Source organism: Rhinopithecus roxellana, chromosome 16, assembly GCF_007565055.1.
Source record: "Rhinopithecus roxellana isolate Shanxi Qingling chromosome 16, ASM756505v1, whole genome shotgun sequence".
In the NCBI taxonomy this organism is placed as follows: Eukaryota; Metazoa; Chordata; class Mammalia; order Primates; family Cercopithecidae; genus Rhinopithecus; species Rhinopithecus roxellana.
Window position 1 is genome coordinate 14,728,748 of NC_044564.1, and position 27,125 is coordinate 14,755,872.

General features: G+C 53.2%; 2 protein-coding genes, 1 non-coding gene and 1 pseudogene across 14 annotated transcripts in view; 1 reads left to right on the plus strand and 3 right to left on the minus strand.

Annotated features, from left to right (window-relative positions):
• POMT1 (protein O-mannosyltransferase 1) overlaps positions 1 to 14,336 on the minus strand; it is a 23,888-nt gene extending 9,552 nt beyond the window's left edge. For 3 of the 6 annotated variants that reach the window (XR_004053944.1, XM_010372848.2, XM_010372847.2), the window contains exons 1-13: positions 14,031 to 14,336; positions 12,702 to 12,853; positions 10,202 to 10,308; positions 9,965 to 10,015; positions 9,223 to 9,369; positions 7,675 to 7,786; positions 6,844 to 6,909; positions 6,650 to 6,743; positions 6,231 to 6,386; positions 5,178 to 5,308; positions 4,519 to 4,614; positions 3,011 to 3,103; positions 553 to 649 (exon numbers count right to left, since the gene is read on the minus strand). Coding sequence is in view for 5 of the 6 variants with exons in the window: in XM_010372848.2 (XP_010371150.1) it covers positions 553 to 649; positions 3,011 to 3,103; positions 4,519 to 4,614; positions 5,178 to 5,308; positions 6,231 to 6,386; positions 6,650 to 6,743; positions 6,844 to 6,909; positions 7,675 to 7,786; positions 9,223 to 9,369; positions 9,965 to 10,015; positions 10,202 to 10,308; positions 12,702 to 12,823 (1,272 nt within the window). In the remaining variant the exon portion in view is untranslated. Of the gene's footprint in view, positions 1 to 552; positions 650 to 3,010; positions 3,104 to 4,518; positions 4,615 to 5,177; positions 5,309 to 6,230; positions 6,387 to 6,649; positions 6,744 to 6,843; positions 6,910 to 7,674; positions 7,787 to 9,222; positions 9,370 to 9,964; positions 10,016 to 10,201; positions 10,309 to 12,701; positions 12,854 to 14,030 lie in introns of those variants that run through there. The other 3 variants (XM_030919359.1, XM_030919358.1, XM_010372849.2) reach the window with 2 other exon arrangements.
• Positions 14,337 to 17,072: 2,736 nt separating this feature from the next.
• PRRC2B (proline rich coiled-coil 2B) overlaps positions 17,073 to 27,125 on the minus strand; it is a 105,368-nt gene continuing 95,315 nt past the window's right edge. For 2 of the 6 annotated variants that reach the window (XM_030919362.1, XM_030919360.1), the window contains exons 29-32: positions 25,644 to 25,799; positions 24,954 to 25,045; positions 22,761 to 22,842; positions 17,073 to 21,513 (exon numbers count right to left, since the gene is read on the minus strand). In XM_030919362.1, coding sequence (XP_030775222.1) covers positions 21,379 to 21,513; positions 22,761 to 22,842; positions 24,954 to 25,045; positions 25,644 to 25,799 — 465 coding nt within the window. In that variant the 3' untranslated portion in view covers positions 17,073 to 21,378. The remainder of the gene's footprint in view (positions 21,514 to 22,760; positions 22,843 to 24,953; positions 25,046 to 25,643; positions 25,800 to 27,125) is intronic. The other 4 variants (XM_030919364.1, XM_030919361.1, XR_004053945.1 and 1 more) reach the window with 4 other exon arrangements.
• On the plus strand, positions 17,112 to 20,180 carry LOC115893920 (annotated as a pseudogene). The gene has a single exon (XR_004053946.1). The product of XR_004053946.1 is annotated as an uncharacterized LOC115893920 (transcript).
• Positions 26,735 to 26,820, minus strand: LOC115894077. The gene has a single exon (XR_004054126.1). It is a non-coding gene; the product is annotated as a small nucleolar RNA SNORD62 (small nucleolar RNA).

Sequence of the window (27,125 nt, forward strand, 5' to 3'; positions counted from 1 at the left end):
AGGGAGTGTTCCGTGTTAGAGGGAGTGCTCCGCGTGAGGAAGTGCTCCATGTGAGGAAGTGTTCTGTGTTAGAGGAAGCGCTCTGTGTGAGGAAGCGCTCTGGGCGACGAAGCGCTTCAGGTGACAAAGCGCCCCGTGTTAGAGGAAGTGCCCCGCGTGAGGGAGCGCCCCGCCTGAGGGAGCGTTCTGTGTGAGGAAGTGTTCTGTGTTAGAGGAAGTGTTCTGTGTGAGGAAGTGCTCCGTGTGAGGAAGTGCTCTGGGTGACGAAGCACTCTGTGTTAGAGGAAGCGCTCCGTGTTAGGAAGCGCCCTGTGTGAGGGAGTGCCCCGTGTGAGGGAGTGTTCCATGTGAGGAAGTGCTCCGTGTGAGGAAGTGCTCCGGGTGAGGAAGTGCTCCAGGTGAAGAAGTGCTGTGTGAGGAAGTGCTCCACGTGAGGAAGTGCTCCAGGTGAGGAAATGCTGTGTCAGGAAGTGCTCCGGGTGAGGAGGTGCTTCATGTGAGGGAGTGTTCATTACTGATGGCTGTGGTTGCTCTAGCCGCAGCCTTACTCACCAGTCTCCAGAGGTTCTGGGCGGGCATGGAGATATTATAGTCAATGTAGCAGGAGACCTCCTGTGAATGGGGACTCAGAGGGGCTGCAACATCATGCCTAGAAAACCGAGACTGAGATTTCAGAAAGAATTCCTTGAACTCTTCTGGAAGGCACTTACTAAATCTGTCAGGGGGGAAAAGGTTGCTTTTCAGAAACAAAGCCAGCTCAGCCATAAGGGGTGGCCTGGTCCCATGAGTCGCTGCGACTGAGGACGGAGGTCTTGAGGCTCAGCGATGGGAGTGGACACTAAACAGGCAGGAGGCCCTGCGGGAACATTTCCAGGGGAAAAGGACCCTCTGCTGTGGAACGTTCCACCTGTTAGACGAGTGAACCAAGTTTCAGAGGAAGGAACCGCAAGCCTAGGCCTCTGACCCGGTACTGCTGCGATGCCAGCTGGCAGTACCAACGCTACAACTTGCAGGGCTGAGCTGCCCGCTCCTGCGCCCAGCTGGCCTGCGGACGCAGCAGTTATGCCGGGAGAAAAGGCTACCAACCTTAATGTTCACGAACACCCACTTTTTTTTTTTTTTGAGACGGAGTCTCACTCTGTCACCCTGGCTGGAGTGCAAATGGCGCGATCTTGGCTCACTGCAACCTCTGCCTCCTGAGTTCAAGCAATTCTCCTGCCTCAGCCTCCTGACTAGCTGGGATTACAGGCATGTGCCGCCATGCCTGGCTAATTTTTGTATTTTTAGTAGAGACAGGGTTTCACCATGTTGGCCCAGCTGGTCTCCAACTCCTGACCTCAAATGATTTGCCTGCCTGGGCCTCCCAAAGTGCTGGGATTACAGGCGTGAGCCACCGCGCCCGGCCAGGAGCACTTGCTTCCTTTAATCAGTAACCATGTTGTACCGCACCATGCACCTGGCACTGTCTAGGAACAGCACCCCCGCTGTGAACAAGATGCGGCCCTCATAGCCATCATGCTGGTAGGCAGAGCATGCAGGTGTGAGAGTGCCACTGATAAAACAAATGGCGGGGGATAGCACCCAAGAGGCACTTTTTGATGTGGTGACATCCCAGCAGACCCCTCCATAGAGTGGGCCATGGGGGAGCCAAGTCCAAGAACATTTCCGCAGAGGGAGCAAGTGTGAAGGCCCTAAGGGGCCTGCAGGTGGTCGTTTCAGGGCTGGGAGGGAGCCAGGGTGGCGGGGGCGAAGCGTGTCAGGGTCACCAGGGGCCTTGGTGGGAGAACTGAGCATGACGGGAGTCACTGAGCACAGAGCGGGCTGCTGCAAGGTGGAGAGGTCAGGCCCCAGGAGGTGAGAGTGGAGGGAGAAGTAAGGACCCCTACCTAGGGCTGGTTCTGAAGTTTGAGAAACAGGATCTCCCAATGGAATCAACATGCGATGGGAGAGGAGGCGAAGGAGCCAGGTGATGCCCCAGCTACTGGGCCCTTTCCAGGGAGAACCAGAAGAGCCAGGGCCAGTGACTGTCCCTATGGAGGTGGGAGTCGTGGAGAGCTTGAGGTGAGTCCCGGGCAGCCGGGTGGAAGTCCAGGAGAGGCAGCCCCAGGACTGGGCCTGTGCAGAGGCGGCAAGGCCGGAGGCTCTCGGAGACTGAGAGCAACAGAGGAAGAGGAGGCGGTGGAGAGAGCAGTCGGGGAGGGAGAAGGAGGGTATGATCAACTGTGCCCAGTACCACGGGAAGGCAAGTCGGACAAGGACAAAGGACTAGGAGGGAAGAAGCCTTCACGGCTCCACTCATGCCCCAACTTCCAGGCTTCTTGGACTCACTCATACTTTAAGCTTTACCACTTTAGGCCGGGCGCGGTGGCTCAAGCCTGTAATCCCAGCACTTTGGGAGGCCGAGATGGGCGGATCACGAGGTCAGGAGATCGAGACCATCCTGGCTAACATGGTGAAACCCCGTCTCTACTAAAAAATACAAAAAAACTAGCCGGGCAAGGTGGCGGGCGCCTGTAGTCCCAGCTACTCGGGAGGCTGAGGTAGGAGAATGGCGCGAACCCGGGAGGCGGAGCTTGCAGTGAGCTGAGATCCGGCCACTGCACTCCAGCCCGGGCGACAGAGCGAGACTCCGTCTCAAAAAAAAAAAAAAAAAAAAGCTTTACCACTTTACAGAGGTGCGCCCAAACTCCACTCTGTGTAGAAAGCGGGTCAACATTCCCAGCCCGTCCTTGTACACTCATCCACTGGGCCCCGAGCTCTCCCAGGATGGGCTGTGCTAAGTGCTTCTGTCTAGTCCTCACAGAGCCTCTGCTCCCTCTTAATCCCCTCCCTTCCGCGGCCAGGCCTGGGTCCCCTCCCAGCAACAAATGTAGATCTTAAGAGCTGCTACACGTCCAGATAAGGGGGAGACATGGGGCAGTGGCCCAAGCCAGGGCTCACGTTTTGGTCTGAACAGAGAATCACAGAGGAAACCCACGGGTGCAACAGAGCAGACGGCGGGCACACTCACGTGTTCAGGGAGCGGGTGGTCATGCCGTGGACCAGCTGCACCATGTCCCCGTGCCGCACGGGTCTCGGAGGGCTGCTCACCACCAGCTGGTGCCTGGAAGACACAGTGCTGTTGGGACCACGCAGAGCCTCGTCCCCCGGAACCAACAGCTGCACTGGAGGGATACAAGCTCTGAATTCTCATGGCCGAGACTGCCTCCCAACCCATGTGTGCCTCACATGAGGTGAACACAGGAAACCAAAGCACAGACATTAATTGAGCTATTTTCTGAAACCAAAGGTCACTTTCCAAATGTGATTCCACCCGCAGTCATCACACCTGCATTGCTCTGAATTTGTCTACAAACAGTACAATGACAAATGTACCATGACTGCCAGGGAATCCTGCTGAGGGGCATTCCACCAACCAAAGTGTATGAGGGGCCCCGGCGCTGAGGCTCACGCCTGGAATCCCAGCACTTTGGGAGGCTGAGGTGGGTGGACCACTTGAGGTCAGGAGTTCAAGACCAGCCTGGCCAACATGGTGAAACCCCATCTCTACTAAAAATACAAAAATTACCAGGGCATGGTGACACGAGCCTATAATCTTATCTACTCGGCAGGCTGAGGCAGGAGAATCGCTTGAACCTGGGAGGTGGAGGTTGCAGTGAGCTGAGATGGTACCACTGCACTCCAGCCTAGGTGACAGAGTGGGACTCTGTCCCCCCACAAAAAAAAGAAGGAACGGCCGGGCGCGGTGGCTCAAGCCTGTAATCCCAGCACTTTGGGAGGCCGAGACGGGCGGATCACGAGGTCAGGAGATCGAGACCATCCTGGCTAACACGGTGAAACCCCGTCTCTACTAAAAAAAAATACAAAAAACTAGCCGGGCATGGTGACGGGCGCCTGTAGTCCCAGCTACTCGGGAGGCTGAGGCAGGAGAATAGCGGGAACCCGGGAGGTGGAGCTTGCAGTGAGCTGAGATCCGGCCACAGCACTCCAGCCTGGGCGACAGAGCAAGACTCTGTCTCAAAAAAAAAAAAAAAAAAAAAGAAGGAAAAAAAAAAAGCCCACTCGAGCTGTAGGTGCTGTAGTTGGGCAGGCAGCAATGGGAGGACACCATCGGGAGACGGTGACCGAGACGGCTTAGAGACCTGGTTTGGGGCAGAATCCACAGGATTAGATGTGGGGGTGACAGCGAGGGGCGCCTCTAGCTGGGGTATGTGCAGGATGATGCTACTTTTGCAGGAGGGGGGTTCTTGTTTTTATGAGGAAGGGAGAGGGACACAGGTCGGGGCACTGGGGCTCGCCTGGAAACTCCTCAGAGCAGCTACCGAGCAGGCTGCCCGCTGAGGATCTCACGACCTCCTCCCCGACCTCAGACTTAGCACTGAGCTGGCGTTCAAGGCAGTGACGGTGACTAGAGTCAGTGAGGGAGGGAAAGAAAGGGGCCCAGGACTGTGTCCCAGGGTCTCGCCTGGACAGGCCAGGAGGTGAGCTCTGCTCTGGAGTCGCAGGACATGCACTCACCTCCCGGGATCCTTTACAATCCACCAGTTATTGACATCTTTGAAGGGGTAACAGGTCACCTGCTGCTGGTGGGAGCTGCCTCGGCCATTCTCGTATCTGTGTGAAGTCAACAAAGAGATGTATCTGGGCCAGGTGCAGTGGCTCACGCCTGTAATCAGAGCACTTTGGGAGGCTGAGGTAGGGTAACTGCTTGAGCCCAGGAGTTTGAGACCAGCCTGGGCAACAGAGTGAGATCCCGTCTCTATTTGTGAAAAAAAGAAAAGAAGGGAAAGAAACGTATCTGGAAGTGGGTCATCGATCGGGCCCACACGCCTTTCTCCTAAAGTTTCTGCAAAGGGAAGCAGATTTCAACAAATACGACCTAGCAAGGGGTTTCAGGGAAGGAGATAAGGAGCCGATTCAGACAATTTAGGCAGGCAGTGCTGAGGTCAGCCACAGCCACAGAGCTGGGGCCGACCCTGGGCCCCGCCACATGCCAAGTCCCTCCAGCAACACCCGGGAACCACGAAGCTCACTGGCAATCAACACCCAGGCTGCTCAACTTCCTTCTGTCCTGCAAACTAACTTCCTCAAAGAAAGGGAAAGTTGCTAAGATAAGCATATCTATCAGCAAATAAAGCATTTAATCATTTTCAAAGTAAAACCATCACTTTCCTTACATCATGGGGTAGGTTTCCTGGTGGGAATGCAGCCAGCAGGGCACAGGTTTCCCAAAGACGTTCCTCAGAGTGACCTGGGACCCGAAGGCCACCTCCAGCGGCTGACCCTGGGTGATCCGAGCTAGTCCTCCCTGAGACAGAAGCAGAAAGTTGATGAGTGAGAGACAGAAAGGAAAATGCCCCTAAGCCAGCCTTCCCGATGGCCACTCCTCCCTCTGGAGTGATGATGTTCAGGCTAGTGGCCATTCTTGTAATACTGGTAACGATCTACCATTTAATCATGTCACGTTACATTATAGAACCATAATGAGCGCTAAGTTTGATCAAATGCTGCCTCTGGGCCACTCAGTTCAGCCTTCCACACGCACCCTATTCAGTCCTTACCAGCATCCTATGAAGTAAAAGCAATGATGATGTCTGCCTAAGAGATGAGAAAACCAAGACTGGGGTGAGCCAAACAACTTGCTGAAACACACAGCACTGTAACTATAGCACTGGCCGTCAGCAGGATTGGTTGACTTCGGGAACCACAGTCCTGACCACCTCTACTGATACCTCCTACCACTGCTGCGAGGTTCATAGGAATGAAGGTCACAGTTGAGTGTGGTCCTTAAGGCGGGTGAAACTGCCCAGGGTTTGTAGGACTTCACTTTAAAATGCTCCCAGCTGCCGAGCACAGTGGCTCGCTCCTGTAATCCCAGCACTTTGAGAGGCTGCGGCGGGTGGATCACTTGAGGTCAGGAGTTCCAGACCAGCCTGGCCAACGTGGTAAAACCGTCTCTACTAACAAAACAAAAAAATTAACTGTTTGCAGGTGCTTGTAATCCCAGCTACTTGGGAGGCTGAGGTAGGAGGAGAATCGCTTGAACTCAGGAGCCGGAGTTGGGGTCACAGAGTAAGACACCATCCCCCACTGCCAAAAAAAGAAATATGGATGTGGATACCTCATTTCTTGATTCAAGGGCTAATGTTCCCTTGATGTGTTTCTAAGAAAACTCTGGGTCCACTATTATCTTCCTCCTTCAGCAGCCACGATGCCCACTGCTTACTTACCTCTAAGCTGGCCTGGAAGGCACTGGACATGATTTGGTCATGGGGCCCAGAGCGGAAGAGCAGAATCAAGTGGATGTAGAAGAACAGTAAGTACAGGACGACCGGGATGACCAGCAAAGCCACTGCTCGGGCAAGCAAGTGACAGAACACACAGACCTGCCAGAGATTCAGAGAAAAGTCATGCCCTACGATGTGGAAAAGTGCACCCACCTCTAAACATTATGAGCTTAGAAAAAGTTAGTGAAAGAAACTCTGGCCTCCCATACAGAGGCACCTGCAGAGGCTGACAGGCGAGGCTGCCCAGGCCTGCCTGCTTCTAAAACATTGAGGATTTGAGTCTTTTCACCAAGCACCCCCTGTGACATCCCCATCTGCCCCACACAGGCCTGCCTCATGCAGCACTGGACATCAGCACCTACATTGGACAAAGTCTGGTCTCCAATCAGGTGCCAGGCATGGACAGCTGCAACCGCCAGCATGAGCACGTATGTGAACACACCCATGTACTTGATGCTGCAAAGACATCACAGGAATAGAGTTAACATGAGACCAGAAAACACGAGGAGGAGGAGGAGGAGGAGGACACTGCCCAAGACCAGAGGCTTGAACTCACCCCACTGCGCAGGAACAAGCAACCCCTGTCAGTGTTAGCCAGAACCACCAGCTCAGAGAAAAAGGGCTGGAATACAAACAGAGCAGATGGAGACAGGACTAGTTCAGACACATTTCCAAAAGGCTAGAGAAGCTCCACATTCCTCAGAGAAATCTTTCTGGGTCAGCTGGCCATGCTGAGCCCCGAGTGCAATAAGAAAGAATTCCCATCTCCCAAAGTATCCGGCCCAGCAGAATTTTTCTTTTTGCCCAGAAAATTTTGCCCTGTTAGTTTAAATTATGGAAAAATGAAGATGTATTTATGAAGTCACAAGCCAAGGGCCAACCCCCAAAATACTAGAGGACCAAAATGTATCTAGCACTAGGCGCAGAAGCTCACGCCTGTAATCACAGCACTTTGGGAGGCCAAGACAGTGGGTCACCTGAGGTCAGGAGTTCGAGACCAGCCTGGCCAATGTGGTGAAACTCCGTCTCTACTAAAAATACTAAAATTAGCCAGACACGGTGCTGTGCGCCTGTAATCTCAGCTACTTGGGAGACTGAGGCTGGAGGTTGCAGTGAGCCGAGATTGCGCCATTACATTCCAGCCTGGGTGACAGGGACTCCGTCTCAAAAAAAATAAAAAACAAAAAAGATATTTAGGGGGACAGCGACTCCGTCTCAAAAAAAAAAAAAAAAAAAAAAAAGATATTTAGCAAGCAACTCCTCAAAATGAAAAGGTACCGTCTCACAAAACAAAACAAAACAAAAAAGGGTACCACACCATCTCAGGTCAACAAACCACCCAGAATCTCTGTTTTTGTTAATTAGGAAGACACTCCATTTTCCATACCTGTGCTTTTGGCAATTGAAGAACTTCAGGTAGGACAACACGGCCAATAGATTAAAAAATATTAACACTGATTCCAAAAGCATTAGCCTTGACTGAGTGATGAGAGCATTCTCTGTTTCAAAGAGGAAATACATGTCAATTTTAAGGTAGCAAGGGAAAATGTATGAGGATGAAAAACATTCATGAAAAAACGCATACTTCAGAAGCGATACAACTGTGTGGGGCTGTTGTGAATGTTAACACATTCTATAGCACAGGGCCTCTTACAGTCATCACCCAATACACATCTCTTTTCATTTTCTACTGTCTCTGTTTTTTTTTCTTTGAGTCAGGGTCTTGCTCTCTTGCCCAGGCTGGAGTGCAGTGGCACTATCATGGCTCACTGCAGCTTTGACTACCAGGGCTCAAGGTATCCTCCTGCCTCAGGCTCCTGAGTAGGTGGGACAAAAGGTGTGCGCCATCACACCCAGCTAAATTTTGTATTTTTAGTAGAGACAGGGTTTCACCATGTTGGCCAGGATGGTCTCGATCTCTTGACCTTGTGTTCCACCCACCTTGGCCTCCCAAAGTGCTAGGATTACAGGCTCACGTGAGCCACCATGACTGGCTTATTTATTTTTTTTGAGATGGAGTCTTACTCTGTCACCTAGGCTGGAGTGCTGTGGCGCAGTCTTGGCTCACTGCATCCTCCACCCCCCAGGTTCAAGCAATTCTCCTGCATCAGCTTCCCAAGTAGCTGGGATTACAGGCACCTGCCACCACACCCGGCTAATTTTTTGTATTTTTCATGTTTTTAGATGGGGTTTCACCATGTTGGCCAGGCTGGTCTCAAACTCCTGACCTTGTGATCCACCCGTCTCGGCATCCCAAAGTGCTGGGATTACAGGCGTAAGCCACTGCACCCGACTTTTTTTTTTTTTTGTACAGATGCAGTCTTACTATCTTGCCTAGGCTGATCCTGAACTCCTGGGCTCAAGTGAGCCACCTGCCTCAGCCTCCCAAAGTGCTGGGATTATAGGTGCGAGCCACTGCGCCCAGCCTAATCTAACTTTTCATCTGCTTTAATTTCATCTGTTCATAAACGTGAGCTGGAAGACCCTCTCTGAAGAGGATCCACTAACTCATGAGTTCATCTCAATAGGCCAAGGCCCGGGAGGGGGTTGGAAGACCCTCTCTGAAGAGGATCCACTGACTCACGAGTCCATCTCAGTTGGTCAAGGCCCGGGAGAGGGCGGAACAAGGGGAAGTTATCATTTGGTCATAGGATTGGTTGGAGATGGAGGTGCCCACATGCGCATGGACTTTGCAGCATCATCTGGGCAGTTTTCTACTGCCATACCCCGACTGCTGATAAGAGTCTGATCCCACAATTCAGCTATCCCATAGCCATGGGGCCAGACTGGGAGTGGGTGACTTGCAGCGCCAAATCTGGATGAACCAGGTACACTTTCCAGTGCAGTTCGCCCACCACGCCCACGTGATCTTCTGGGCCAGAGGGTCAGTTCCTCCCTGGATGACAGCAAGAGCAGGCAGGGGCCCAGGTCTTACCGATAAGCATCAACAGAGCAGCTCCCATGGCGGCACAATGAGAAAAGTGGAGCTCCAGCACTATCTGGTAGGCCATGGGGACAGACAAGGCCCCCGCGAGCGCCGGCAGCAGGCGCAGGGACCACACAGGCACGTTGCTACTGTATTCTGGAAAAGCAACCACATTGCAGAGCTGACTGCACTGTGCACACACCATCTCCATGTACGGCAGCTGTGTTTTCACATAGCGCCATCATGTTCATAGACTCTAAAATGCACATTTACCAAACTGGGGACCACATCAGCAGCGGAGTGCATAAACTGTAGGTGAGGGCTTTGAAACTAGCTTTGCATAGTCACGGAACCCGATCTCAGGAAGCGTAGAAAGGACTAAGGATTCTAAAATTACTGCCTTACTTATACATTTACCCTCCCTATTTTCAAAAACATTGTGGCAATGTACAAAATTTACCTGTACAAAAGATAATTGCAATCAGATGCTACATAATATGTGTACCAAAAAACAAGGGCGAAAATAATGACTGTAACTAAACACTAAGATTTTAACCAGACTTTTCAAAAGTCTTTCATTTGTATACAACCAATTTATCATTTTCTGGACTCAGATTAGTAAGGCACAGTTTCTACGGGACTAGGTATGAAAGGAAAAAAAAAAAGCCACAGTTGTTAATCCCTACAAAAACCACAATCTCTCCATTCTAACCTGTGCACATTAATAAGGGAAATGAAAATTATCTTTTACCTGCTCCAATTCTGTTCCACAAAAAATTGCCATCGAATCCTCCTAAATAACCTGAAACAGAAGATTAATCAGTAACTATCCCATTCAGCAAACATTTCTAGAGTACTGTGGCAAGCAATAAACAAGATGCATCAATAATAAGACCTGGTTTCTGCCCGTAAGGAACGCACTGATAAGTTTTCAATGTATTTGAGGTCCTGAAGGGCAGGGGCTACTCTCCTAACTGATGACTCCTACCTCCCAAGGCCAGCACCATGTGGCCAAATGGCGGCCCACTGTCATCCAAGAAGAAGATTCGTTTCATGTAAAAAGAGATGTACTGCCCATAATACACTTCATCAAAACTGGAAAAAAAAAAAAACCCCGCATATTATATTCAATTAGAATCTTAACTGTAAACAAAAAGTGTGAGGATAAATGTCTATGTATTTCCAAACGACTCTGGCTGGGTGATCAGCAAAGGCTGGATCTTTTGCCCCAACTGTTTCCCGTCCCCAGATATTAAGATGCATACAGCATCACCCACCCACAGAGACATGGGGAATTCCCCAAGCACAGCTGGCACTCAGCATGCCTGCCCCATACAGATCCTGTCTCTCCCTCGTGTTTGATTTAGGTGGATACTATGAGCCAACCTGCTGAAAGACCTGCCGGGACACGAGGCTAATCCTGCCCCCCACCCCCCACCCCCACCCCCACCAGCAGCACGTGTCTGTGGTGATCAGACCTGATGACCCAACAAAACGGTTCCAAGTATGAAAGGGAAACGTGCGAATTAACTGCAATAACATGTCTTCAATTAGGGAAAGGTGAAGATAACCAAGAAACCACCGTAAATTTCTCAGGCATGATAATACAACTGTGGTTATGTGATTTTTGTTTTTAAGAATCTCAGCCCTCAGCCAGGCACAGTGGCTCACACCTGTAATCTCGGCACTTTGGGAGGCCGAGGCTCCCAAAGTGGGGACCCGCTGCTGATGTGGTCCCCAGTTTGGTAAATGTGCATTTTAGAGTCTGTGAACATGATGGCGCTGTGTGAAAACACAGCTGCCGTACGTGGAGATGGTGTGTGCATAGTGCAGTCAGCTCTGCAATGTGGTTGCTTTTCCAGAATACAGTAGCAACGTGCCTGTGTGGTCCCTGCGCCTGCTGCCAGCGCTCGCGGGGGCCTTGTCCGTCCCCATGGCCTACCAGATAGTGCTGGAGCTCCACTTTTCTCATTGTGCCGCCATGGGAGCTGCTCTGTTGATGCTTATCGGTGAATCACAAGGTCAGGAGTTTGAGACCAGCCTGGCCAACACAGTGAAACCCCTTCTCTACTAAAAATACAAAAATTAGCCAGGCATGATGGCAGGTGCCTGTAATCCCAGCTACTCAGGAGGCTGAGGTAGGAGAATCCCCTGAAGCCGGGAGGCGGAGGTTACAGTGAGCCAAGATCGCACCACTGCACTACAGCCTGGGTGACAGAGTGAGACTCTGTCTCAAAAAAAAAAAAAAAAAAAAAAAAAAAAATCCTCATCTTTTACAGACATACTGCTGAATTATCTACGAATACAGTATGTCTAGGATTTGCTTCAAAGTAAAATCCCCTGCAGGGAGGGGTCTGGCTGTGAACTGATAAGGTGAAGCTGGGTAATGAATACACTCGTGTGTGTCGGGGGGTCATTCATTATACTCGTCTCCCTGCTTTTGTATGTGATTGACGTTTTCCATAATAAAAGGTTCAAAAAGAACATGCAGCAGGGCGGAGTGGCTCACGCCTGTAATCCTAACACTTTGGGAGACCAAGTTGGGTAGATGATGAGGTCAGCAGTTCAATACCAGCCTGGCCAAGATGGTGAAACCCCATCTCTACTAAAAATACAAAAATTAGCCAGCCGTGGTGGCGGGTACCTATAAATCCCAGCTACTCAGGCGGATGAAGCAGAGAATTACTTGAACCCAGGAGACAGAGGCTGCAGTGAGCTGAGATGGCCCTACTGCACTCCAACCTGGGCGACAAAGCAAGACTCCATCTCAAAAACAAAAACAAAAAACGGCTGGGCACGGTGGCTCATGCCTGTAATCCCAGCACTCTGGGAGGTCGAGGCGGGCGGATCACAAGGTCAGGAGGTTGAGACCATCCTGGCTAATACAGTGAAACCCTGTCTCTACTAAAAATACAAAAACTTAGCCCGGAGTGGTGGCGGGCGCCTGTAGTCCCAGCTACTCAGGAGGCTGAGGCAGGAGAATGGTGTGAACCCGGGAGGCGGAGCTTGCAGTGAGCTGAGATCCAGCCACTGCACTCCAGCCTGGGCGACAGAGCGAGACTCCGTCTCAAAAACAAAACAAAAAACACGCATTAATCAGTTAATAAAGAGCCCTTCAATAATAACAGCAACCACTTCCCATTATGACAAAAACACATTCTGAGTGCTCTCAACAGTGAAGACTCACTTCCAAATCCATCAATCCTCTGCTGCCAAGACTTTAAAACTGTTACCCAAGGTTGGCAACCAGATTTTCCTCTACTGCACCCATTTAATGGGTCAAATTTCACCTGCTACAGACCCAGAAGGCAAGACCTAAAAGGTGTACTCTGCTGGGGCTGTCCTGGGGACAGACTGGTCTCTCATTGCCAAAAACATCTATCACCAAAAAGCCAGGATTTCACTCTCCCATTTATGCTATTGTAAGGCTCCTCCTATCACAAAGTACAATTCTAGATTCACCCTGGGAATGGAGTCACTTAGCTTACACCACAGCCCGCGGGTACGTGAGTCGCCACAGCCGGCTCAGTAACCCCATCCCAGTCAGGGCCACAAGGCTCAAGTTGATGTCAGCCGTCACCACTATAGGGCGCTTCAAAAATCCCCACATCTTGTAGAAAAGTGGGCTCAGGCAGATGCCCTAGAAAAGAAGGGAGAAGCCGTGGTCAATGAGGGCTCCCGAGAAGCTACAAAAGGAATCCCCAGCCACCTGGCTCCCAGACGCGCGCTGAGAGAACCACAGCCCAGCCGGGCTGCTAAGAAAGGCCTAAGTTCCTGGACCCTTGGTTCAGGTAGACATGTGGGGTGAGGGGCACTAGCAGTGAACTCGGGTGGGAATTCAGGGGATCTCAGGACTGGACATTCACTCCTGTCAACAACTCATTCCGCCGGGCGCGGTGGCTCAACCCTGTAATCCCAGCACTTTGGGAGGCCGAGACGGGCGGATCACGAGGTCAGGAGATCGAGACCATCCTCGCTAATATGGTGAAACCCCGTCTCTACTAAAAAAAAATACAAAAATCTAGCCGGGCGAGGTGGCGGGCGCCTGTAGTCCCAGCTACTCGGGAGGCTGAGGCAGGAGAATGGCGGGAACCCGGGAGGCGGAGCTTGCAGTGAGCTGAGATCCGGCCACTGCACTCCAGCCCCGGCGATAGAGCGAGACCGTCTCAAAACAACAACAACAACAACTCATTCCATAAAACCAGCTGAGCACGTCTTGGTAGCCAGAACACCGCTAAGGAATGCCAGGGTTTCTCCTCTCCCTCCCGGACGACCAGGAGCCCACAGCGGGGCCACAGCTCCCTGGGCAGCTCCTGGGTGCCATCTCAGCTGCTCGGCCCAGGGACCCCAACCTGGCCGAGCCTCGAGGCCTCCTCATCTCTCCTCAGGATGCATCTGCCCCCAGTGCCTCCCTGCCTTCTCTTCCAGCGGCACATCATCCCCGGGTGCTCCCTTTCTCGCCTGGAGGGTGCATTTGCACCCTGCGCCTCCACGTTCTCCTCCAGGCTTCATCTTCCCTTGAGCGCCGCTTCTCTTGAGGATGCATCCGCCCTGGAGCATCCTGTCTCACACCAAAGCCGCAACTGGCCGCTGGCGCCCCGCTGGCATCCTCAGGCCCCATCTACCCTGGACGCGCCTTTCCCTCCCTAAGCTGCACCCGCCTTGAGCGCCTTCCTCCCAAAAGGTCCCATCCGTCCTGGGAGTACCTCCTCTCCCCTTGCAGACCGCATCTGCCTGGCCGGCCCTTCTTCCCCACAGGCCGCACCTGTCCCGGCCACCAACTCCTGAGGCTGCGTCGGCCCCAGCTCCGTCCTCACCCTGAGGCTGCAGCCGCAGCACGCTCTTCCTCCCTAGGGCTGCACGCTCCGCGGACTCTTACTGCGGGACTCGGTCGGCGGACGCCGCCCCCAGCTCCGGCAAGACTTGGACGCCCTCGTCTCGCACCGACTCTCCCGAGTCCGGGCTGGGCTGTCGGTCCCTGGTGTCTCCAAACGTACCCGCGTTTCTCCGAGTCCAGGGAGAGGCGCGCCCGGCGCCGGGCAACGCCTCGGAACCGTCCTACTGGGCCGACGGTCGGGGGTGAGGCCGCTCAGCACCTCGCACCGCCCGCCGCCCTGCTCGACGTTCGATTCACTGCGCCTGCGGGGTCCGACGGGTAGCAGCGCGCGTGCGCATTGGGCGAGGGTGACGCGCGTGCGCAGCGGGAGAGCGCTCTGGGCCCGAGGGAGAAGCAGGTGTGAAACGCGGGAGTTCGCCTCCCTGGGTGCTACTGCTTTGTGTGCCAGGATTTCTGTGTACTCTAAGCAGACATGCAGCTTTTTAAAAGCGCAGTGGGCTCCCACCCATCTTCTGCTCCTTGCTTTTTCACTCCATCTGGCGTGGAGATCTTAAATCTGCGTCTGCACAACGGCGTTCTGCCTGGCGCGCCAGTTTGCTCCTAGTTCTTTTCTTTTTTTTTGAGACGGAATTTCGCTCTTGTTGCCCAGGCTGGAGTGCAATGGCGCTATCTCGGCTCACCAAAACCTCCGCTTCCCGGGTTCAAGCGATTCTCCTGCCTCAGCCTCCCGAGTAGCTGAGATTAAAGGCACCCGCCACCACGCCCGGTTAATTTTTGTATTTTTAGTAGAGACGGGGTTTCACCATATTGGCCAGGCTGGTCTCGAACTCCCGACCTGAAGTGATCCGCTCGACTCGGCCTCCCAAAGTGCTGGGATTACAGGCGTGAGCCACCGCGTCCGGCCTTAATTTTTTGAGAGGGGGTCTCCCTCTGTCGCCCAGGCTGGAGTACAGTGGCAGGACCACGGCTTGCTGCAGCCTCGACCTCTCTGCCCCAAGCGATCCTCCCTCCTCGGCCTCCAGAGCAGCTGAGACCACAGGTGCGTGCTCCCACGCCCGTGGGCGCTCCTAGTTTTCTTGCCAAAAAACATCGATGCCACGAATCTGCTTGCACATACATCTAGTGAAGTGGCTGAGGGTAAGTGCATTTAAAAAGCACCTAGGGCCGGGGGCGGTGGCTCACACCTGTAACCCCAGCACTTTGGGTGGCCAAGGTGGGAGGATCGCGTGAGCCCGCTTGAGTTCCAGAAGAGCCTGGGCAACATAGGAAGACCACGTTTCCATAAAAAAATGCAAAAATTAGCCGGGCCTGTTGGCGTCCGCCTGCAGTCCCAGCTACAAGGGAGGCTGAGGCAGGAGATCGCTTGGGGCAGGGAGGCCGAGGCTGCAGTGAGCCTTGGTCTCACCACTGCACTCCAGCCTGGACTACAGAGTGAGACCCTGTCTCAAAACAAAAAACAAAACCAAAAAAAAAAACCCCGGACATGAGTGGGGGCTGCAAGACCATCAGAGGCTCCAGTGGGGGCATCTCCCCTAAACTCCGTGGCAGAAGACTGGAGGCTTCTTCCTCCCTTCCCAGGGCTCCTTCTCCATCAGCCTCTCCAGCCCCCTGTGCTCAGGGTCAAGAGCCTTCCCAAAGGCCTGCTTTGGGGCAGACATGGTACTTTTGGTTGGGTGAATGCACCCCTTCCCATGTTTTCCCTGGAACAGTCTGCACCCAGAGCAGGGTAACTGACAGCAACGCAACCAGGCTGATGGATCACTCTTCTCAGCCTCGCTTCTTGATCTCCTGGTCTATTTGTATGTTAATTTATACAGACCAAAAGGACACACTGCAGGTTTAATAACCTTAATTACGGTTCTTGGCTGTCTGCAAGATTTTTTTTTTCCATGTTGGTCAACATAGCATTAGATGACACCAGTTGAGAATTTAGTGGTTACTTCTTTATGGCTTACCCTTGAGGGGTTATGTGACTCACCCAAGATCCCACAGAGAGGGAAGGAGCTGGGGCTCACCTGTGTTTGTGGCCAGAGCCTGCAGGCAAACTGTGTTTACGGTGGGCAGGGAAGGTTCCCTGGGCCCCAGGAAGGAGTGGGGCTGGGCTGTCGAGCTTTGGTTCATGCCATGCTAACAGTGGTGGTGCCTCAGGACTGAGAGCCTCCATCTTGCAAGTCCCCAACCTCAGGACTAGCCTCCTTCAGGGCCCATCTCCTTTTGCGATTTTGAGCCACCTGTCCCTAGGGAGCAGTGAATCAGGGCAGTGAGTGTGGCTGGTTAAAGCCGAGATGCCTGTGCCCAGGTCCCCAACTCTCTTCCACAGTCAAAAGGCTTAGAAGGAAGTTGAGGGATTGGTGTTTCTCGTGGAAACAGCGTTTTCTTTCTTGGAGGTAATTTGTAAGTTTTCTTAGCTGGTTCTAGGCACTAAGCTAAAAGCTACTGGTGACTTTGAATCCGCACTACCCCATGAGGTTGATACTATTACAGTCTGCATTTTATGATTAAGGAGACTGACTCTTTCCCCAGGTCACACAGTGAGGCAATGGCAAAACTGAGAACTGCTGCCTCAACTCATTCTTACCTTTTATTTTTCGCTGCCGCAGGCCTGGGTGGCTTGCTCCTTCCCCACCCCAAAGCACAGCAGAATCCTCCTGCACCCACTTCCTGCAAAAGCACTGCTGGAGGTGACACCACCGCACACCACACCAAATGCTTACCTCCTCTGACCAGCTCATTTCTCATGGCAAGTGATGGGGCCACAGGCAGGCACTGCACACAGCCAGATGCCATCCGTGGGAAGAGAGTGGAGAGTGCTTGGTGCTGCCGCATTTGGAAGATGCTTCTTAACCACGGGTTTCAGTCCCTTCTCTACCCATACAGCTTCTGGTAAGGCATTTCGGCCGTGCCACTCCTAATTTCCATGTGAACTCTGTAAAATTAGAACTCTTTGATCTGTAGTTCTCTCTGGTCAAATTACCAAGAAAAGAGGGATGTACAACCTGAGAAAGCATGTTCAGCTTTATCTTTTTTAACTTTTTTATTTAAATAAGGAGAATTCTTTCATATGGAAAGAGCTAGTACAATCACATATTTGAAAGGAGAAACAATAGGTACTGAACCGGAGGGAAAGGGCGAGGGTTTGAGTGTGCCAGCACCGGCCTGGTGAATCCACGATTCCATTTCCCATCCAAGGTAAGTTTCCCGAAATAACGTCTAAACAAGCTGCACTTACACCTCTAGCCATCGTCTGCCCTTTCAAATATCTGGTCTACATGGAAAGACAAAGAGGAAAGGCCGAAACATAAACAAAAGGAAACAAAACAAAACACAACCCTCTCAGGAACCCAACGAAAACCCCCAAATCCTTTTTTACTACACAAGGCATGAGGTCAAAAGCTTAAGAGTACAGTGTCCCCTTTAGATCATGGGAGAAAGGCGTCCACACAGAGCCTTAGCAGGGATTTCCACTCCGAGGCTCCAGAACATGCTGAAGATGGGGCTCTGGGGGTGCCACTACCATCCTGGAGGTCACCAACTGGGGTGGAGACAGTGAAGAAGGTCTCACGTGCCCGAAGACCACCAGCCAGATATACACTGGTGGCCCTGGTGGAGCATGGCCGGGCAACAGCGTCCATCTCCAACACCGAGCCACTCCTGTCCTGGATGACTTCCTGCTTAGGTCCGTCACATTTCAGAAGAGAGCTGACTTTCTGGAAGCCTATGTTTCCCATTCATCGCAGAATATGACAGAGCACACACACTCTGGTATCCTTGGTCTTCAAAGGCCATTTCCAGCAGACCCTCTAACCTAGGCTTGCTCTGCAGGAAGTGAAAAGGGACAAATGAAGATTTGAGGGGCAGCCTGCAGCTACTTGGCAGAGAGGAACCAAATGGCAAGGGAGAAGGCTCCACCAGAGCTGCCACGCTGCCGCAGCAGGCCAAGCCACAGCATGGCCGTGCACCTGTGTACGCTCAGCTTCCAGAAGGCGTCACTGACCATCCGGAAGGCAGATCCAGAAGACAGGAGGGTGACAGCTCAGCTGGAGAGCACTGATGTCAATGTTTAACAATGTACCCCAGTGTCCCTAGAAGTGGCTGGAAGGACCACAGCTTTGGAACTGAACTGATTTTCTCGAATGTGAAATAAAGTCATCCTTTGTTTTCTCCCTTAAGGAACCTAGAGCCAGACTGTCAATGAATTCCAAGTTTGAAAACAATACTAATGTTTAAAAAAAAAAAAAAAAAAAAAACGGGGGGGAGAAGCCAACAGTTAAGAAAATCAAACCGAATGCAGCTGGCATTGAAGTTCCCAGTGGGTGGATGAGCATTTCAGATGCACACCCACACTCTGGACTTCATCCCACTCTAGCGGACAGTGGACAAATACCACCGCAAGGCCACTGGTTGCTGAGCAATGCGCCGCAGCCCTGATGGCAAAGGCAGAGCTGCCAGCATCGGGAGGAGGGCAACTTTAGCAGGCAAAAGTGCGTGGGTTCTGACCCCCCACTCAGCAGCAGAAAAGGCAAGTGCTGGTCTCCACCTGTTCCCACCAAGGCCCCGTTGTATCCTGGCAGAAGCCTCTGCATGTATCTGCGCTCTGAAGATGGGGGTTTGAAAACAAAATAAGACCCTACATCCTACTACCTTGAGCTTGGCTCTAAAACCACGTGAAAGGAAGAGATATATTGCACCTTAAAAAGTCTCTGCACTAAGAACTGCATTTAATCAGACCAAGGAGGGGTTGGGGCGCTGGGAGGCCTGAGGCCTGCCCTCAGCCCCTAGTCTCATTTAAAATCTGCATCTCAGCGAAGAGACTGCAGCTCAGGTCACACAGAGGTGGTGACTGCACCGAACTTCACATGCAATTTCCTGGCCTTTCCTGCACAGAATTAATTCAGACATTATATATAAATAGAGCAGTGAAACATTTACTTCTTTTTTTTCATCTAGACCTACAACATCAATACATATAAATAAATTCTAGTGTTTTTTGTTTTTTTATTTGGGGTCAGGGAGAAGGAAGGAAGGAAATACCGGGTAAGAGAAAAGGGCTAGAGAACAGGTGACCTTTATGTTTTTATTTTTTCTCAAACAGCAAGTACTGTGGGTCTGATGTCAGGTTCACCTGAAGGGTCTATCTTTTTAACAGCATCCGGGAGGCTTTTTCTTTCGACAGATCACACGCACCACCGCGTCAGGTGGGAGGGGTCTCGCCATGTGGCTCAAATGTCCAGGTGGAGATGAATGTGTGGCTCCCGCAGGCCTGGACTCACCCAGGAATGGCTTGGCAAGGGGGGCGGATAGGGACAAAGAGGGCTCATCCCAGGCCCCACAAGCAGCCACTTGCAGTGGGAGAAGGAAAAGCAGACACGCAGCTCAGGTAGGGAATGCCCGGAACTGTCAGGTGGACAGCCCCTGGGGAAAGGACTCAAGCGTAAAGACTGGGGACGAAGAGGGAAAAGACCAGGGGAGGGCAGGAGGGGAGCTGCTGAAAGATGCAGGTGAACAGTAAAGCAGCTTTCAGTAAAACTGCACCTTCCCAGGCAGCTCTGGGGTGGGCGCTGTTTGTAGGAGGCCGTTCTCCCACTTCCTTAGAATTGTGAGAGCAGTAAGAAGTTACTTTAGCAGTTCCTAAGATGCTCCTTCCCCATGTTCTACACTAGACACAGAGCTTAGAGCCCAAGCCCGAGTGCTGTCCTGCACCCATGAGACGCCGAGGGCAGCCTCTGGGGGGGTGCATCCCCGGCCCTCTCCTCACGGTGTTCTGAGCTGGCCTCCTCTGGAAGAGCAGGTAGACGCTCAATGACCCTTAAGAACAGCTAAGAAACTTGAACTGTCCGCTTCCCTTTCCTCGGAATGACAGAATCTTGTTTCTTATTTAAAAACGACAAGCCCAGCACACGATGGCTCACACAAGCCTCTGGCTGGAGAAGCTGCCCCTGCAGACTGCGCAGGCCCTCTGGACCTTGGTCAGCCCTCCACCCAGCCTCACCCTGCCCCCCCTGCCCCGGTCATCTGAAGACAAATGAGACAGATGCCTGCTGCTTAGGTCAGGCCCTCCTGTCCTGACAACCTGGGTCTGCTGCTGGGAGTGAAGCAAAGGAGGAAAAGGACAAACTCCCAGCAGCCTCACGTGGGGACCACACGCAGGTCCACTCCTCTGCCACCAAGTGGTGTTCACGATGAACTAGCTGTGTGGGAGGTGGAGACGGGTCCAGAGAAAGCAGCAGGCTCCAGAAGAGGAAGGAAAACAACAGGTTACGGAAGGCTTCAAGGAAAGAAGTGCGTGAAAAACAGCGCCCCTGAGGGGCAGGGTATGGAGCCCCAGAAGCAGAGCCCATGGGGCCTGGGATGGGCCTGTGGTGTCTCAGCTCATCCCATCTGGGCCAATCTGGGAGCCACCAGCAGCCATCTCCATGATTGGTCTCTAGTGCTCAGCACATCCACTGGCTTTAGAGGAGCTCAGGACAGGGACCCTGTGTGATTCTCATGCTAAAACTGTCACCATCTTCATGGGCTGCCTGTAGGCACCCTGGGCCCATCAGGCCAGGAGCTGGAACCCAACTGTGACTCCCCCCGCCGCTGCCACCTGCCTGCTGCTCTGCGCAACCCATTGCTTCCCAGGCGGGGAGCCAGGCACCAGAGTGCTCACGACGGGTGCCCTCGAGAGCCTCCATTTCTTCTTGCAAATAACCTCAAAGATGAACCAGCTGAGGAATCAGGAGGGGATGCATTCTTAAGAGTCACCTCTTAAGGTACTGCAGTGACGTATCAAATTAAACAGGACAGAGGCTGGAGATGGGAGGGAGGGGAGGGGCTGGCGAGAAACATATAAAAGTTCAGCTATACACATGGAGCTTGCGTTGGTTTTCTTTTCCTTTCCCCTTTGTAAAAACCTTGGCTACATTTTAAAACAAAAAGCCTCAAAGTAAAATGACCCTGCTGCCAAACCCCTGTGCCTCGGAATGGGCGGCTGGGCCGGAAGCACTGCTGAGAAGGCGCCCTGGCTGTGCGGCAGGACAGGGAGGAGGCAGGGAGGGCGGATCTGCACTGCACGGGAGGCGTCACTCCACGGTCACGGTGGGAGCACATGGGATGAAGGTGTCGTTTGCTTTTTTGTTTCCTATCAAAGCAAGCGGGTCAATGCCATATATCCACGGGTGCAAGCTGGTTGACAACGGAGCTTTCGGGAGTGGAGAGGAGGGAGGTCTCTCAGTCCGGGCCAGGCATTTGGACGGTGGATCTGGTGAGGCTCCCGAGTGTCGGCTATGTCAAGGCCGCATGGCGGCACCATCCCCAGTGGGGCGAGGTGAGGTGGCAGCCAGGCACCATCAGGCCTTACTCTCCTCCACTTTGACAGCCCGAGGCTTGATCGCTCCGGTTCGCTTCATCTGGGAGGCAGCCGAGGGGGCCTCCTGCAGCTTCACGGCTCCCAGGCTGGGTTTCTCATCCACTCGTTGTTTTGCCTTTGGACAGATGAATGGGAAAAACAAAGTGACCCTGGCGCTGAAGTGTGTTTGGACACATAGTTCCCACCACTCCCTTCCCGCTCCTGAGTTGCAGGGAAAGCTCCCTTAAGTCGTCCGTCCCTTGGCTGAAGGACCAGACTTAGAAACCCTCCTCCTAGTAAGGAAGGTGGCGCGAGTGCCCTCTCTGCTCCCTCCCCATGAGCCCCGAGTGCAGTGATTCGGAGAGGCAGGAAGACACCGGGTCCTCCACAAAGAATTCCGCCATGGCACATCCCAGGGCGGAAGCAGTTCTGGTCCCAAGGCCAACTGGAAGAACCTTTTCAAATCAGTGCACCTCCTGCCCCGCAGGCAAAAAAGCCCCTTCGAGTAGATCCAAGTGCCCCCTGCACGTCTCGGAGCCCCCGACTGTCTGCTGGGGCCCTAGGCAGACTTGGCCCCCACAGATCTCTGGCCACGATTCAGCCAAACCCCTTACCACTCCCACTCTGTAACCTTTTCCTGGGGCCCCATTCCTAGTCAGGGCTCCCCTGGTCTGTGGCTCTACACAGGGAGTGGGTGGGGAAGTCACAGAGCAGTCAGCGCATCTGCCCCCCACCAGGTCTGACCTCTGGAAGAAAGCTTTAGAAGCTTATTCCACACAACTCTCATGACCCCCGAGGGAACCAATGAGAGCAATCACTGCCCACCTCTACCAGCCAGGCACAGTGACTAATTCAAAACCCAGGTCTGAGGGGCCTAAGCTCTGAGCCTCAGCATGTTTTAGAGAACAGAGAAGAGAATAGTGCCTGCAGGAAAATACACTGGATGTCCTTTTCATTATATGGGTAAAATTAACGTCACCTGTGCTCCCACCCAGCCAAGACAAAAACGAGACACACCACTGAGTAGAACCAGCGCGCGCACCCGGGCTCCTAGAGCCAACCCCCAAACCTAACCGAGTCTCCCAGGGCACCTCAGCCCCGATCTGCCAGGGCTGGTCCACCTTCCAGCACCACCTCCTCAGAGGAATCGGCATCCTCCCTTCTCTGCAGGACAAGGAAGGATCCAGACGCCCGTCAAGAGGAGAAATGCCTTCGCCAGGAGGGACGCGGACGGCCCAGCTCCTGGTTCCGTGCTCTAACCGCTAGGGCATGGCTCTCTTTAGACAAGGAGCGCTCAGATAGGTTGGACAGTCCCTTCTCTTTTGGCGCTTGGAGACAGGCCTAAGTGTCCAGGGCTGAAGGGTCTGGAAAGCCATCTTCTACCTGTTGCACGTAGTGTCCCTGCACAGAGCCCATGTTAACTGCTGATCCAGAGGGCTTCCCACTGGGGCTAGCAGAGCTAGGCCTGAAAAAACCAAAGGCAGGGGTTGAGAATACACAACGTGTCACCACAGAAATGGAGTCAAAGCCTAGCACACGGAGGAGGCACAAGGAAGGAAGGGCCTGTGGCCAGAGGCGCGTGCTCGGGACAGTCCGTGGGATGGAAAACCACCATAGACCTAAGACAGCCCAGAACGCAGATGGGTGAGGGGGTGGCCGTCACTGACCACCCCAGCACCTCCAGGACAGAGCTCAAGGAGACGCACCACAAGAGAGGGAGGCCGAGGCCCTGTACAGGTGGGAACGGCTGTCCTGCTGTGCAGAAAGCGACACTGGCTGTCTCAGGGTCTGGACCAACATGATGCAGTGCCCCAGACAAAAGGCCTAGACGCCTGACAATGAGCCAGAACTGTGCCGAGTATTGTTCTAGTCTTAACTTTTTAGAAGAAGGGGTGGGGGAACCAAAATGTACAACATACTTCTAAATGTGTCCCACTGACCACTAGTTAGTTCCCAGGGATGTTGATTAGGTGCTACGTGGAAAACAAGTCTGCGGTCAAAAAGCCTAAGTGCCGTGTGCAGAGTTCAACAGGACTCTCAACCTAGGGCCGCTCAGCCTCTGCGTGGTGAACACCCTCCCCAGCAGGCCACCCGGGGGACAGCACTCCCCCAAGGACCTGACCAGGGAACCCTTGTTTTTGCAGCGCACATCTCAGCAGCTCTATTTCCAGAACACTTTGGGAAACACTGCTTTACACAATTATAGCAATTCCCCAACCCCCCTAAAACACCATAGAAACAAAGCTACTAGTTTAAGGCTTCCACTGTCTAAATATGCTCCAAAGAATAATCTGCTGCCATTCATTCCTACAACTACATAGACACAGGCGACTCTTGTCCTGTGAGGCTCTGTTCTCTGGTTTTTGCCTTTTTGAGGAAGGCTCTGTAGCCAGAGGCTTCTGGAATCTGCTTGTGGCAGCAGCAGGACAGCATCTGCTGAGACCTGCAGCTGCCTTCCTCCTTCCAGTTCCGCTCCATGGTCGGTACTGTCCAGCTATCTTTTTCACACAGTCCTGATGTTCTGGTCTATATGATAGACATGGTAGGAAAACAAAATGTACTAAAAACAGAAATAAATGAAGCCAGGAGAGTGAAAATAAGAACAGAAAAGAAAGAATGGGAGGAAAATTCACAAAAACCCCTTTCTCTGGAAATGAAGGTACAAGAGTGGAATGCCGTGACGGAAGACAGGCAAAGGGCAGCAGGGCAGAGGGGGCGCAGCCGGAGCAACTTGCAGACCATGGGGGCCCGGCTTGCAGAGCGCTCCTCGGGTCTGCAAGTACCTGTGCAGTCGTGGGGACACCTCGTGGCGCCTGATGGTATTAACCTCACAGGGCACCATGGGTCAGGCAGGTCTGTTTCACTCATTTATAAACACAAAGGGGTCTCAGGACTCTCCCACATGTAACAAGGGTGGACTGTACCAGCCCTCGGAGCCCAGGGCCAGAGCATGCTGCCTTCACACACCAGCACGGGCAGAAAAGGCAGTGGACCAGAGGCTCTCACCGGCATCCGACAGAGCCACCTGAGTATCCAGCTAAGGGACCCTGAGGCAGTTGCTGGAGGTGGAGACAGACACAAAGGAAGCAAAAAGAGGGTGCTGGTTTGTAGTGTGGAAGGAATGGCCCCACAAGCCCAGCAGTAAAAAGTCCCCTGGCAGGGGTCACAGGGCAAGTCTGAGGAAAGAGATGCTAGGAAAGGCCATGCTTCTCCCCTTGCCAGGATGCAGCCCTGTGGCCAGTGGGTCCTGTTTTAGGATCTGATGGGAAGTCATGTCAGTCCTGACGCCTACTAAATGTCAGCCGTTCCTTTTCCTACCTTTCCAGAAAGCTCCCCAATCCAGAGTATCTTATTATAATGATTAAAGCCAAAACTACTCTCCTGATTCCTCACTCCCCCACGTTTAACTGCAACACAAGTGCATCCCAGTGCCGAAGCACCACAGTGACACGTGGCCCACAGAGGGACCAGGTCTCTGGTGGCTCTCCCCAGGCCCACAGATTCTTCTGAGCCACCGGGCCACGGCTCTGGCAACTGCTCAGCTCATAGCACACAGTCCCCAGAGAGTGGTTTTACCTGTAGGTCTGTGGCGATGGCACGGGGCCTCCTGAAGGGACATTCTGTTTACTGTCGGCAAAGTGGAAGCCTTTCATCTCCATCTGAGAGGGCTAGAGAGACCAAGCAGCAACAAGTTGTCATTTGAGGCCCTGGACACAGCTGGACCACACAGACTCACTGAACAACCCAGGAGAGGCGGTGAGGGCCGTGGGAATTCCCAGGGAGGCATCTTCTAGAGCAGTGGTTTTTGGCACCAGGGCCCGGTTTCATGGAAGACAATTTTCCCACAGACCAGGACAGCTCTGCAGCCCAGGGGCTGGGGACCCCTGTTCTAGAGGAATCTGCAAGCCCCTCCCCTCCAAGCCAGACTCAAGAGGGCTGCTTCTTAGAAAGCAAGAACCATCACAATATTTTGTTCTTTTTAAAGTGAGGTGAGAGAGCCAATGAAGCATGGCCGTCCATAGCAGGGCCTCCTGGGGAGCCGGGGAGGAATGCTGATTCCTGACCCTCAGCTCTCGACACCTTCAGAGTCCCCAGGACCTGCATGTGTGATGGCCCCACACACGGTCACCTTCCTTTCTGCCCTGACAGTCCTGCACACACCCAAGCCACTGGCTCTTTCTACCACACAGGAGTACTTAGCTTGCTAGAAAAGGTTGGTGACACAAGGCCCCCTCTCTAGGGTCAAAGACAGATGGGTCCCCTTACCTCTCTGCTGGTGTTCAGGACTGGCGGCTGGGACCCGGGCGGAGGAATCCTTCGGGGGGCCCCAACAGAGAGGCTCTGCCCAGGCGGCAGCTGAATGGACTGGGGCAGGATCAGCGGCTGCTGCCCAGAGCCGTACCGAGGCAGTGGCATGGTCAGCTGTTGGGTGACAACGACAGTCAGGAGGGGGACCGACCGATGCTACGGAGAAACCCCAAACACGCACCAAAGAGCGACTGCACATGTACTTCAAATTCATACACTTCAGAAGAACTAAAGCAAAGCCTGCACACAGCAGGACACGCTCTGATTTCTACTGCAGCACAGGAGACATCGCCCAGGATTTCACACCTTCGATGTCAGGGGCACGTCTTCTTGCTGGAATGGAGTAGGTGGTGAGAAAATGGGCAAGACGAAGCTGGCTGCAGGCACAGGAGCTAAAAGCGTTACGTGCGTCTCATCCACATCTCTGCTAAGGGCTGCGTCTATCTTTCTCATCCGCATCTCTGCTAAGGGCTGTGTCTATCTTTCTCATCACATCTCTGCTAAGGGCTGCGTCTATCTTCGGCCCTTTCTGCCTTTGTCCGGCAAGTGCTTACTAAAAGCATACGAGGTGCTGGGGAAGCGGCAGGGCCCTGTCCGACATGGGCCTGCACACTGCCAGGGTGGCATGTCACATGCTGGACACAGCTGCAGGACACTCAGGGTGCAAAGCGGCACAGGATCTGTGTGTGCACACCAGATCTGTGGGTGCACACGGGGCGGGGTGGGCAAGGAGAGGACAAGTGAGGAAAGTCAGAAGTAATGGCCAAGCCAAATCCCAAAAGATGAAAGCTACACCAGACGTGTATCTCTGCACTCCTCTGTCCAGCACAAACATTCAAGACTTTCACTGTTTTGCATCAAGTGGTGGTGAAAACAAGACTGGGCTGGATTCTGGGCTGTGGGGGTCCTTTGAAGCATGCTGTGACAGGAGAACAGGGTGGCTGCAGGGCCTAACTAACTAGAAGAAGATAGGCGAGGGGGAGATGTGGGCCTGGAGACTCTTAAGGACAGGGGGACACAATGGGGTAGTGGGGCAGGGCCACGTTTGGTCTCTCAGTCACTGTCCTCTTCATCTCCCTGCTATTGAGTCCACAGTGGAGGGTCAGAAGGATCTATTGGAATTACATCACTGAGACTTGCAGTGGCCAGAGCTGCAAAACACCATGCTCCTCCTTGGAGCACCAACATGGTGCAGGATGCTGCCATTTAGAGTGCTGACTTGGGGTATGATCTGACTTGCCAGGAGGCCAGGTAGGAGCCCCTGCAGGAGCTGGACAGCGTGGAGCGGGGTGGAGGGGATGAGACACAGCTGGATTCTGAATGCTTCTAAAGCCAGAGCTGAGAGGCCGCTAAAGGGTTGGGTGCGGGGAGGGGAGCAGAGAGCCAAAGAGGACGTGGACTGGACGAGCAGAAGGATGGGGAGGAACATCGAGTTTTGGA